The sequence below is a fragment of the Arachis hypogaea genome, chromosome 10 (genome assembly GCF_003086295.3).
Source record: "Arachis hypogaea cultivar Tifrunner chromosome 10, arahy.Tifrunner.gnm2.J5K5, whole genome shotgun sequence".
Classification (NCBI taxonomy): domain Eukaryota; kingdom Viridiplantae; phylum Streptophyta; class Magnoliopsida; order Fabales; family Fabaceae; genus Arachis; species Arachis hypogaea.
In genome coordinates, this window is record NC_092045.1 from 1024999 (window position 1) to 1039125 (window position 14127).

Below are 14127 nucleotides of genomic sequence, written 5' to 3' on the forward strand. Positions count from 1 at the left end.
TGTTCAGATAATCAGATGAAGTATAGTAATCACATTTGCTTACTCATTGGAAGATTATGTTAAAATAATTTCCTATGTACATAAGCTCAAAACAATGAAATTTCTAAGGTCAAAGAGTCAAAAGTACTGTTTCTAACATTTCTAAGCTCTTAAATGTTGTTTTCTCCAAAAAAAAAGATATGTTTTAGATTTCCATATTCCAATTCCAACTAAATCAACCACAATAAATATGTCGTACCAAAAGGAAAAATAAAGTGAAAAATAAGGAAAAAAAAATAAATTTCCTTATAAATTATTTTATTTTTTCTACAATTTTCTATCTTTCTTTTAAAACGGTCATTGAGTTATTTTTAAAATTATGTTATGCAGTTTTAAAATTAATTATTAAATTAACTATCTCTGTAAAATAAATATTATCTTTATTATTTAAGTAAGGTTTCAATATTTTATTTTCAATGGACATTACATCCCCAATTATTGTTTCTTGAACAGCAAGCTTATTTTATTTCTAAAAAAAGTTCTACAAATGACAAATAATTCCACCGTTGACACTATTGGTTAAAAAAAAAGGGGTCGGAATCCTTTTAGATTCTTAGCTAAACTCTGTGATAAACATGAAGAGTGCATTTTTGGATTGAAGAACGTTAAGCTGACAAAAAAGTTTTTCTCTTTTCTTTTTTAAATATATATATATATATTTTTTTCCTACAACTATGGGTGGGTTTTGCTTATACCCACTTTCAGCTTTGGTGTGTTTGAGCATTTGAATCTGTAAAAGGTTTCACCTTTTCACCTTTTGCGTTGTAATTCATCGCCAGCTGGTACAGTGCAGGTAAGCATATGAGCTTTATTTGCTTGAAGAAAGCGATTATTGAATTGAATTGGGAAAAACTGAATCCTCTGTTTGGTTGTGATTCATTGACATTTATTAGGATTTCATGCAACCTAGCTAGAAACAAAAGGGGGGAGGGAAAAAAAGGATTTTTTTTTTTAATTATTAATTCTTTTTGTGTGTGTTAGATTCGAGAATTGTGAATTAAGGAAGAGGGTGTTTGAGGATTCGGTTGTTTTTTAGATTTGCGTAACTGGGGCTTGGTGCTTGCGCCTGATGGATGAAGTTCAGGGAAGTTCAAGTTCCTTACCTCCATTTCTCACAAAGACATATGAGATGGTGGATGATCCTTCCACCAATTCCATTGTATCATGGAGTGACAGCAGCAGGAGTTTTGTTGTTTGGAATCCACCAGAGTTTGCAAGGGTCTTGTTACCAAAATTCTTTAAGCACAATAACTTCTCAAGCTTTATCAGACAGCTCAACACTTATGTAAGAAAAATTCAATCCTCTAGTTCAATTGGATTTGATAAGTAGATTTTGTATTGTTGTTGTTCCTCATTCTTGTATTGATTGCTTGAACTGTATTATGGCTTCTGTATGATCAGGGCTTTAAGAAGATTGACCCTGAACAATGGGAATTTTCCAATGATGATTTTGTAAGAGGTCAACCAAATCTTATGAAGAATATTCATAGGCGCAAACCGGTTCATAGCCATTCTTTGCAGACTCTACATGGACAAGTGGCTATTCCGCTAACCGAGTCAGAACGGAAGAGTCTGAAAGATGAGATTGAAAAGCTTAAGCATGATAAACAACAACAGATTCTGGAGTTACAGAGACAAGAACAAGAGTGGGAAAATTTTAAGTTAAAAATAGATTGCACAAAGGAGCGTTTGGAAACAATGGAAAAGAGGCAACAAAATATGATTTCTTCTATTTCTCAAGTGCTGCATAAACCTGGGGCTGCATTAAATCTGTTGACACTGACAGAAAACATGGAAAGAAAACGAAGGTTGCCAAAAGGCAGCAGTCACTTTACTGATGAAGCTAGCATTGAAGATCCTATGGAAATATCCCAAGTGTTACCTAGTGAAAATGCAGAGAGTAGTGACTTCGTCACATCATGCATAGAACGAATGAATCAGCTCGAGTCAACCCTGGTATTTTGGGAATATATTGCACAAGATGTGAATGAAACCCTTGTTCAAAGTCATTCAAACTTGGATGTTGATGAATCCACAAGTTGTCCAGACAGTCCAGCACTATCTAGTGTGCAACTCGATGATGAAGTTCAGCCTAAGTCATCCGGGATAGACATGAATTCTGAGCCAGCTTTACCTTCTGATACTGTTGCATTGAAGGAACAACCTGTTGGAACTACCCCTGCAGCTACTGGTGTTAACGACAAATTCTGGGAACAATTCTTGACAGAGAATCCTGGTTCAACAGAACTGCAAGAGGCACAATCAGAAAGAATGGATTCGGACAACAGAAAGAATGAAGGAAAGCCTAGTGCACATGGCAAGTTTTGGTGGAACATGAGGAATGTAAATAATCTTCCAGAACAGATGGGTCATTCTTAGTTAAGCTGATAAAACATTGTGGAAATTGATTGTTCTTTCTATCTTGTGATGCTGATGCCCCCAGAATTAGATGTAATAATTGTAGGTAAGCATGATACAATCTGCTATAGATACATGTTCAATATCTTAGGTTGGATGTTTTGTCCATTGTAGAACTTAGTAAATTATTATTTTACTGCTTGCCATTCTCTTCAATTTCTACTATGCCAAACCAGTACCAAAGCGTGATTTGCATTGCATCCCTACGTGTTGTTATTTTTTTTCCCCACCCTTTTTGACCCATAATTTATGTGCTGCAGAGAGATACTTAATATCAAGTGTGAATATTTGTTTTTGATCTAGGATTTCAGATGCCTCACAGGGATAGGTCCTGGAATTGATAATTGAAACTGATCTATAATGGCATTTGTATAATGCACATTTGATGGACTTGACTCTAAATTATGATTCCCCTCTGAAGTCGGTATTTTATATATATATATATATATATATATATATATATATATATATATATATATATATATTTTGGATGCCTGCACTGAATTGTTTGCTAATAAGAGAAAGAATTGTTGAATAATAATAATGAATTTATTGAGACTTGAAGGTGTTACATTCAAACTAGGATTTTTTCATTTTGGGAAATATAAGATATTATATTATATGTTGTTAATTGGCAATCAAACTGTAGTGCTGTGACATTACAGAAAGCTATATGTAAGGCAAGGCAACCACAGATGAGTACAGGATGCAAGACATGGCATGTTCTACCATGATGTGAAATCACTTTCTAGTTTCTAGTTTTATTACATTTCTTCTGCTTGGGTTATTAAAATATGTTGGAATGTCTTAGAAGATGCTGTGGAAACTGGAAACTTGCTTGCATGCATTGAAACTGTTTGGATGCAACCTGATTCTGCATTTTACATGTTTACAGTCTCTTTTCTGTTCACAAACAGTCATTTTAACAGATTTGTCTCTGCTTTTTCTTTGATTTTTTATGTAAGGTGAGATAGTAAGAGATTAACCACCTATAGATCAGTAACTAAGTAGGATTTACCAATCTATCATACAATAGAATTTACTAATCCAATGGTAGTTAAATAATTTCAGTCTTTATTGACTACACTATTATGAGCATATATGCCTTTGACTATTCTAAGTGGCTACTATTCAACTTGGGGTCAAATGGAATCTGAGATAATTCTTTGACCAAGCATCTGCAGAAAGAAAGATTGAAAGATTGAGGATGTGATCTTATAAAATATTGCAAAATAGAAGAACTTTTTCTTTTCTTGGTATAAGGGAAGAATTTTTTTTTAATTTTATTATTATTTCTCTTTTAATTTGATTTGATTTGGCGGGTGTTGTAAGTAAATTAGAAAATCAAAGCAATTTTCGTTTGTTTTAACTTGGTTCTCAACCAACATATCCCATGGTTAATTTTCTCTTAATTGTCAAATTAAATAATAGATGTTAGTGAGTGATGACCCATCAAAGACACAAGACCTTGGACTCTGACCATGGTGGTGTCATTATAAGTGATAAATCTCGTGACTTTGGTTCTTTATTGGTCCCAAAAGGCAAATAATGCATTCTACAATTAGATTAATTAATTAGAACATAATAATTTTGTATCATTTATCTGTGGATATCATCTTAAACAAACTCTGAAAATAAGGTAAATGAAAATAATATATGCTATATTTTATAAGAAAGCTATACCATGTGCCTATCTAACTTTTTTCCTATTTTTGCTTCCACCTCATGCAAAGTATTACTGTGACAAGAAAAATCACATTATTATTACACATGATCACGGAGTTAGTTCTGCTCATTATATCAATATTAAATATGTATTTGTCAAAGGTGTAACTCAAAATATTAAGCTGCTGAGCAGAAGCCAGCTTGCACTACTTTGCAGCATGATTCAGGTGATCCAATAAGAGAATGCAATTTAATTGCTTCTGATATCTATTATCATATATTATTCTTCATAAGATTATTCTACACTTTGTTATTACATAAAATTTATTGTCTATATAATCTTGATGCAGCTAATCTTGAATTAAAATGTAACTGCAAAAATCCAGGAAGATAATAATAATATTATTGTTATCAAGTAAAACCAAAGCATGATAACATTATATATAACAAGGGCTAACTCTCTTTTAAATACAAGAATACATGCTTAATGTAATTAATTAAGCACCATAGCTCATTTGAAACCAAACTTGCCTGAAAACTTGAATGATGAGATCATGATACTCATCAGCATTCAATGTCAGATAACATGCCAGAAGCTCTTCCATTTCTTCTGGGTTTCTAATCTGCTTCTCAATGATCATCTCAATCATAGAGTCTCTGAAATCTTTTCTTGGATCCAATGAACATTTTATAACAGCAAATCTATCTTCTGACCCTTTTGTGAGTAGTGCTTCCTGCACAATAATCTCCTCTCTTTCTTTCTTCATCTTCAGTCTTGCTTTCTTCATGTCTTCTATAGCCTTTATTCTGCAAACTTGATCAATCTTGGGAGAAGACATCCTTGGAGAATGTATTCTGATTCTGGGGCTATGCTTTGATTTCCTCCTCTGATGAATAATTTCTCTGCTGCTGCTTCCATCTTGCTTCTTTTTCTTGGTCTTCACCTTCAAGTTCAAGTTTAAGTTCAACTCCTCATCAGTAGGATTCATCATCATTTTCTTCTCCAAAATATTATTATTCTTCTTACTTCTAACAGAATTCGAACTCTTCGAATCAGATGAAGATGGAAGTGAATAATGTATCCTTGGTGTGCATATTGTTCTTGGTGAATCCAACTGCATCTCCACATCTTTGATCTCTTGTACTAATTTTCTTGATTCTCTTCCTCTTTCTTTTTCTAAGTTGAAGAGTTGTTCTTGCAAAACCTTTTGAGCTTTCCTCTCAAATCTCCTCCTTAAGTTTTCATATTCCTTGTCATCTCTAGTGTACTCTTGCATCTCCATTTCAACCTTCCTATCATCCACAAATTTTCTTTCTTCCTTTGGAATAATACCACTCTCCTTGTTCTCCTTCTTCAACTTGTTCTTGTTGTTGCTGATGAGAGCACCTTCTCTTGCTGTATGCTTCATAGCACTACTGTTTCTTCTAGCAGCAGCAGGGAAACTTGAAGAAGAGTCAATAAAATCATCTTCATCGTGGAATAAAGAAGAAGAAGCATCATCAGCAAGAGTAGAAGAAGCAGTAGTAACAGCATCAGAAGTATGATTCTGGTATGGTGGCTTCTGCTTCTTGATGTTTGCATGATGAGTAGTAGTAGTTGGCTCGGATGATGATGAGTTGATTCTCATGTGCTTTAATTTAGAGAACCAAGAAAAAGAAGAAGCATGGTGATGAGAAGACACAGAAGGAGAAGAAGAACCAGCTTTTCTTCCTCCCCACTTCATCATCATTATCTTGCTTTAGGGTTTTTGCAAAGAAGATGGTAGACAGAGATACAAAGAACATAAAGCAGAAAGCTGTAACAATAATAAGGAAGAAGACGGTTATGAAGAACGTGGCTTTCTTACTGTTTAATATTAATTCCACTGTCGAAACTCAGCGGTTAACTTTACGTAAAGTTGATAGTTGAGAATCAAATCTATCAAATCATTTAACGATTTTTAAATATCAACTTCACGTCAAATTAACTGTACATAAATTTTCACCTAGTTTCGCCGTCAAAATTTAGGGGATGCTCTCATAAAGATGCATAAAACGTCTTTCTTTAAAGAATTTGTCGTATTATTATTGTACGTATTAATGAACCGGTTATTTTTGAATTTCTTAACGAATTAGAATAAAACCGATTTTTTTTTATAATAATAACAAAAAATCCAATCTTTTTTAGAGATTATTTAATTATATTTTTTAATTTTTAGGGATTTAAATGTTTGAAAAACAAAAAATTAAGAATATAATTGTCTTTTTATCAAAAATTTTAAGATATTCGATTTAGATGGTATAATTTAATCGGATCAAATCGAGTCTAATAATTATAATGCAGATAATTGAGTTTATTATTGTTGCTATTATAAACCGATTTTGTTCTTATTTATAATAAAAAATAAATTATTAACCAGTTTAATAAGGATGTACAATAATAACATAACATGTATGAACGTCTTAAAAAAAAGACATTTTTAATATCTTTATTAAAATGTTTTCCAAAATTTTATAGTTGTTTTTATATTAAGTTAATAATTAAATATATTTAATAAATTTTAATTATTAATTTTAAATAAAGATAATTACACCTAAACCTTTACCTTCATAAATATAATTATTCACACGAAATTGTCTTCTTCTAAAAATAAAAGTTAAAAATAGTTAAATAAAAATAAAATATAAAAAATAAAAAAATAGATCATAAAAAGTATAATATTTTTTTTTATTTATAGTAATTTTTAGTTTGACATGTGCCAACGATTAGTTGTGGTAAATGAACTAGGTGTAATATATATTGCTATTTTGCATGCATTATTTAAAAAAAAAAAAAAAGGAGAGAACCCTCCACTTCCTGTGATGACTTACCCACTTTTGCTGCTTTCTAGTTTGGATTATTATACTTTTAAAAAATTAAGAGAGCAACGCTATGTAGCACAGTAACCAAAATCTTTGTCAAATATACTAATAATAGTAGTGTACCTCTCACTCATTTCAATTTTTCCAAACGACTTACTAAACAAATGTTGATTGACACCTTCATATAAGGTTATACAGTGATACACTATAGTGGTAGTTAACTAGTGGGAAAATTAAATTTTCAAATGTGCTTGGTATATATAATTAGGTTAAAAATTATTAAAACAAAGGCGTACTGATATACTTAAAAAATTTTCTAACTAGTTATAATTGGCAAATTAATACACCATTGATGAGATTGGAGAAAATAAAGAAATAGATAGATATAATTAATGACATCCACTTGACATAATACGAGCTTTGTTTATAGGCCAGGGTTCATGCATGCAGTACTCAATCATATAAGGGGTTGTCTTTAATAGCTAAATTTAGTGCAACAACCATGACAATATATATATATATATAAGCTAAGCCAGTCTAAATAATTTATTGTAACATGAATTTAATTATTAGCAATGACCTTTAGTTTAAGATTCAGTTTGGATAAACAACTTAATTAAGTTATTTTTGAAAAAACAGTTTAAACAATAAATAATTATATTAAAAGTAGTTTATGAATAAGTTATTTTGTGTTTAGATTTTTAGTTCTAAAAGTACTTATTTTATAGAAATATGATAAAAAAAATAGTAACATTATGAGAGAAGTCATTTTTTTTAACTTCTTTATAAATTTCTAAATAATTTTTTAAAAAATTGTAATTTAATTTTAAAAATTGTACCATACATTAATACTACTATTTTTTATAAGTAAAAAACTTTAAAAAATTACTTTTAAAACTTTTCAAACAGATCCTAAATATATATAATAATGGCAAATATAATGTTAATTAAGATGATAAATATTTTATACTTAAATTAAAAAATCATGAGTTTAAGTTTTAGACATTTTAAAATATATTTTTTATGAATTATATATATAATAAAAAATATTTAAAACAGAATATTGTACACTAACTTTTTTCATACTTTTAGTATATATATAGTAGAAGTAGATGTAGATATTGTAGAGAAGAGATACAAAATTATCAAAGAACAAAAAAAAATAATAATAATAAGAGGAGGCTTAGGTTTGCTTTTTTTTTTTCCTATTTTTTGTGTGGAAATTTTTCATCAAAAAGGCTAAAACTAACTAGACACTCCCTATCCTTATTACGTTTGGTTGGTAAAAAATTGAATAGAAGGAAGTTGTTAGCAACTAAATAGGTGAAAACTTATGTAAAGTTAATAGATAAGAGCGTTAAATTGATTTGAATGATTTGACTAAATTTTTATCTAACAATTCTAAATTATCAACTGACTGCACTCGAGTTTTCACCAACTAAATAATGAGTATGGAAATGCAAAGGAAGAAAAGCTTAAACCATTTTTCTTGCCTACATTAATTAGTTAATTTCTCTGTCTTTGTCAGATAACATAAATCAACTAAGCACACATTAATATTCTACTCCCGCAACCCATTTTGCGGTACAATCCTTTAAAATTCTGAGTGGGAGATTGAAACTAAATTATTGTAGATAAAGGCCCCCTAAACTTAAAAAGATTACTGCTAATAACAATTAACTTGACCAATGATTTCTATTATTAATAAATGATTCAAAAGTGGTTAATATTTTTTTCGAATTTCCCACTGCTTTCTTTTATAAGTTAGTTCTAATTAATTCCTAAAAAGATTTATATAAGACTTTTTTTTATGGTTACATTAAATTGAACAACTCCCAACTCTAGATATTATAATATCACAATATTTATATACAATACACACTCATATACACAACATTAAGAATTTTAATCCACTATTTACTTCAGCCAAATCTTGAATCAAAATATACCTATTTACAATGCAAGGAATTTCACCACTAAATCAGACCTTGTGTGCATACAAGACTCTTCATCGGTCTCCTAATCATGAACATAACATTAGTACAAGGTAACATTATGGTTTTTTTTTTTGGACATTAGGTAACCTTATGTTTTAGGTGGTCGTGAGGGTAACAGTAGTATATTTAAGGCCCGTTTATTACTCTATTTTGAAACCCACAGTAATGTAGGCCCAACCGGACACTGTAAAATAAATGTAATTAAAGTGGAAAACGAGTGTCATTACGGTTCACTCAAATATTCAATTAATCAATTAATATGCCGCTAACTTGTCTCAATTTACTTTTGAATAATTTTGCTTCATGCACTTTTAACTTGATCCCTAAAGTCCGCAATATAGAAGATGACAGCAAGTTTTGTTGAACTACAAATAAGAAACCATAGAACCATAAAAAAACTCTAGACGGTCTCGAAAAACAACGAGATGTTTGACAAAAAAAATATTCAATTTGGTCCTAAGCTTTATTTTTATGAGACTGATTAGTCTTTATGTCAAAAAAAGTCAATATTATTAATCAGTCTTTAAAAAAAATTCAAAGACTAAATTAGATATTTTTTTTGTTATAGACCTCGTAATTCTTTTAAAGTAATTTTTAAGGACCAAATTAAATATTCACTCTAATTTTTATTTAGATATAGAGAATGACCATACCTTAGTTAATTATATTGGAGTCATCCTCAGACTATTATTATTGACTAATTTAATTTGCCAAGATCACTAGGTAAATTAATTAATCAACTAGTTGAATTCAACACACATATATATAGAGCTTAATTTAGGCATCTAAGATATTGTGCAAAGATTTTTTTAAAACAAATATCATGGCACTACGTATCATATATTCTTTTTCAACCGTTGATGTTGAGCAAGAATGCAAGATCCTTTTTTTCTTTTCTTTTTCTATTATACTTGGTAATGAAAAAGCAATTTAGAAAGTGAGCACATATGTGAGTATGTTTATGACTTGAAAAGTCTTAAAAGACAAGTTGAAGTTAAAGCAGGAGGGATCAATATCCTTCACGGGACTGATTCTATACTCCTCTAATATTTGGAGTTTTAAAATTCTTTTGCATTATTAATATTGTAATGTATATTGGCGTAATATCTTAAACAATTCCATTAATAAAATTTGTAATGTATATTGACAAAATTATTAATTAATTAATATATTTTTTTTGTAAAATTACCAATACATTATTATAACTTTTAAAATATATTTTTAATAAAATAACAATTATGATTATTACAGAATTTTTTATTTTGATGACTTACTATTGAAAATTTAATATATTCTATTGGTATATAAATTATTAAAATTATTAAATTCGTTTATAAATTTTAATTAATTAATAATTTTTATTTTTATTTATTTTAATTATTTGTTTGATATTATAACTTATCTCATAAAATTTAAAATTTTTTAAATAATAATTTAATTATTTTAATTACCAAAATAAATAATTTGTAGCGTACTTACCAATTTACACTATATTTATTTATTTCGTTTACATATGTATATTTTTTCAATTTTCATATGTCTTGTTTACACATAAAAAATTATCTCATTTATAGTATAAAACGATATATTTGTATTTATAAATAATTAAATATAATTTTTAAAAATAATAAAAAATATTAATAATTTAAATTAGACCAAATTTTGTAAAAATGGAATGTTTCAAATAATAGAAAAGATAAAAGATTTTAAATAATAGAAAAGATAAAGCGTCTATTTTAAATAATAGAAAATATGGACACGTTAACACGTCTACTATAAAAGCACATAAGTGCAACCTTAACTGTCCATTGTTGACACAGTTATTAAGATAAAATTAGTTAGAATTTACACTAAAGCAATTTAGATAATATTTCAAATTTTTAAATGACAAAATTTTTAAATTTTTTATATACTCTCTTGAATATTAATTTTTAAATTTAAATTATATATTTCAAATTTTGTTTGTCACATGAGAGTGTATAAAAGTTTGAAATATAATTTAAATATAGGTGATTTATTTGATGACACAGTTAATGAAGATCACGACTCTATTGGCATTGGATATAAATTTTTTTCTATTTAAGTTGGTTGTACAAAATTTGTTACAAAGTTTAATCCAATTTAAATTATTAATGTTTTTTATTATTTTTAAAAATTATATTTAATTATTTATAAATACATATATCTCGTTTATACTATAAACGAGATAATTTTTTATGTGTAAACAAGATATATAAAAATTGACAAAAATATACATATGTAAACGAAATAAATAAACGTAATGTAAATTGGTAAGTACGTTATAAATTATTTATTTTGATAATTAAAATAATTAAATTATTTATTTAAAAATTTCAAATTTTATGAGATAAATTATAATATCAAATAAATAATTAAAATAAATAAAAATAAAATTATTAATTAATTAGAATTTATAAATGAATTTAATAATTTTAATAACTTATATATCAATAGAATATATTAAATTTTTAATAGGAAGTCATCAAAAAAATTTTCTATAATAATCATAATTGCTATTTTATTAAAAATATATTTTAAAAGTTATAATTAATGTATTGGTAGTTTTAAAATATATATATATATATATATATATATATATTAATTAATTAATTAATAATTTTATCAATATACATTAAAAACTTTATTAATAGAATTTTCTATGATATTGCACTAACGTACATTACAATGTTAATAATTTAAAAAAATTTCAAAACTTCAAACCTTAGAAGAGTATTGTAACATTCACCCGTATATCAAGGGGGCGATGCTAAGAAGTAGAAGAGTTTTCAGGATCAGTTTTATTCATGAATTAATTGCATTATATTACTTGTTCAAGTTAAAACTATAATATTTATTGATATTTGATTGTCATAGTGTTATTGTCATCATTAAAAATCTTCCTTTCTCCTCCTCTATTCTTTAATCTAACGGTATCATATCACATGAGATAAGCTCAACCACCACCATGCTCTCACTAAATATAGGTTTATATACCAAAAATATCCAATTGTTTTCCACATATGTGCGCTTTATGCCTCCACTTTCTCTCCCATCCATTTTTGTCTTCAAACTTAAATAAACTAATTAATGGTGAAGGCATTTTAAACAAAGGTAGTACTAAATTGGTCCTGTATTTGAGTAATTCTATTTTGATTCTTAAGGTTTAAAAAATTTTATTTGAATTTAAAAAAGTTTTATTTAGTTTTAATATAGGATCAAAGTTAAATAATTAATTGAATATTCTATATAATAGCAGTATAAGAATAAGATTGATAATTTGGAGAACAAGTACAAACTCAACTTCAGGAGTACAAAATCAACCGTAGATGCATTAAGACATTTATTTATCATTCTTCTTACGATTTAAATGAAATATTTTTTATAGAACTAAAGATAATAATAAATAAATGTATTGATACATCCACTGTTGATTTTGTGTCTTTGGAGCTTGTATTATTATCGACTTTATTTTTGTACTGCTGTCACGTAAAAACATTCTGTTAATTATTTAACTTTGAGCTCACGGTGAGACTAAATTGAAGTTAAATGAAACTTTTTTGAATTCAAATAAGGCACTTTAAATTTTAAAGACAAAAACATAATTATACCCAAATGTAAGAGGATCAATTTAATACTTTACATTTAAATAAATTAATACTTAAAAAAATAATAAATATGATAATTTTTTAATATACTATTTTATCTAGATAGACCGTTATTTAAAAACGCACTATTTCATAAGCTGCAATTTTCCTAGGCAATGAAACATGCATATATGTGTGTGTAATTGATACCCTCAAGATTGGTTAAGGAATGCCAGTGACGGCAACTCTGAAAATAGTAATACTAGTCAAGTGTGGCTCCAATCACTTCTCATTAAGGGATAGTTGGTAGAAGAAATTAATTAAGGCAATGGTGACATATTTCTCCATGCATTCTTTGGACCATACAAAAACATTCTAAGGATACGTCTAAATCGAGATCATATTTTTTAAAATAAGAGATTTTTTTTCGAATTTTTAGCTACTAAAAATTATAAATATCAGAGATAATTTTTATCAGGTATCTTTTCTCATCTTAATTCTTATATTTTTTGAACTTTAGACTAATTTCATCGTCAAAATTCTTAGTAGTTCTTGACTAAAATAGAATTTATATACTTCCGAATGTCTAAAAACACTTTTTAATTTAGATATGGAAGGGAAAATATGTAGGATGTAGTTATGAAGTGTATAAGTATTTTAGTCAAGAGCAAAAATTGAACCGTCCGATTTTTGGGTACACAAATCGGAGAGTCCGACTTGTGTTTAAAAAAAAAAATCTGAGCGTCCGATTACCTTTGCCAAAATTTAAATTTTCTCTTCCACACTAATAAGACTGTGCGATTAGTAGGTTTAATTTTTTTTTATAAAAAAGTCCGATTTTTTCATCCCTTGTTTCAGAAAAAACTGTCCCACATCCATGTCTAGCACCCACATTCTCCACAATAACACACAACACACACATGTTTCTCATATAAAAAAAAAGTCTGTGTAGAAAGGCATTTCAAATTTATACAATAAGGGATTCACAATTACTGCTAAATATTATTTATTCTCCGGAGTAATTAATATTCTTTATTTCGTTAGAAAGTATATGGGGTAGCGTTTGTTTTCGGGGGCAGGACACGGAGACATGGACAACACTTGTTTAAAAAGTGTTTGGAAGCAGAGACATGGACAGTGGACATATTGTCTCCGAGACAGTTTTTTATACTTTTGTGTCCACTCTTTCACGAAGGACAATGATGGACACGAGATTTGGAAGAGTGGACACGGACAATTTTATAAATTTTGTTTTCTTTTTTTTCCACTATTATCCCTTTTTATTTTTCCTATTGCGTTGTTTAGAGATACTTTTTTATTGCTGTTATTTCTCTATCTCTTTCTTTTCCAGGTAGTAAAATTTTTTATTAGGGGTAGATAATTCTTTTCTTTTTATCGTTTTACTTCAATACCATTTTAACCTTATATTATATTATTTAATTTGTAATAAAAATAATAACAAAAATAATTAATTTTAAAACTTTTGAAAGATAAATATTATTAAAAGTAAAATTGATCTTTTAAAATGCTAAAAAATAATTTATAAATTGTAATTGATTTTA

General features: G+C 27.9%; 2 protein-coding genes across 4 annotated transcripts; one reads left to right on the plus strand and one right to left on the minus strand.

Moving 5' to 3' along the window:
• Positions 1-455: 455 nt before the first annotated feature.
• Positions 456-2613, plus strand: LOC112714412 (heat stress transcription factor A-4c). 3 transcript variants are annotated; one of them, XM_025766002.3, is made up of 3 exons: positions 458-832; positions 1076-1324; positions 1441-2613. In XM_025766002.3, exons 2-3 carry the CDS (start codon positions 1109-1111, stop codon positions 2416-2418), a joined length of 1194 nt encoding a protein of 397 aa, XP_025621787.1. In that variant the 5' UTR covers positions 458-832; positions 1076-1108; the 3' UTR covers positions 2419-2613. The 3 variants fall into 3 exon arrangements, with proteins under 3 accessions (XP_025621788.1, XP_025621787.1, XP_025621786.1); XM_025766001.3 differs by having other exon boundaries at positions 515-832; positions 1021-1324; XM_025766003.3 differs by having other exon boundaries at positions 456-1324.
• Positions 2614-4371: 1758 nt separating this feature from the next.
• LOC112714413 (uncharacterized) lies at positions 4372-6037 on the minus strand. Its single transcript, XM_025766004.3, has one exon. It carries the CDS (start codon positions 5850-5852, stop codon positions 4620-4622), a length of 1233 nt encoding a protein of 410 aa, XP_025621789.1. The 5' UTR covers positions 5853-6037; the 3' UTR covers positions 4372-4619.
• Positions 6038-14127: the final 8090 nt, after the last annotated feature.

What these genes read in the sequence shown, in the direction of transcription:
- LOC112714412 (XM_025766003.3), top strand. Translation starts at nt 1,109, where the DNA reads ATGGATGAAGTTCAGGGAAGTTCAAGTTCCTTACCTCCATTTCTCACA. An exon ending in TCAGACAGCTCAACACTTAT is followed by an intron (nt 1,325 to 1,440) that starts GTAAGAAAAATT and finishes CTGTATGATCAG; the next exon opens with GGCTTTAAGAAGATTGACCC.
- LOC112714413 (XM_025766004.3), bottom strand. Translation starts at nt 5,852, where the DNA reads ATGATGATGAAGTGGGGAGGAAGAAAAGCTGGTTCTTCTTCTCCTTCT.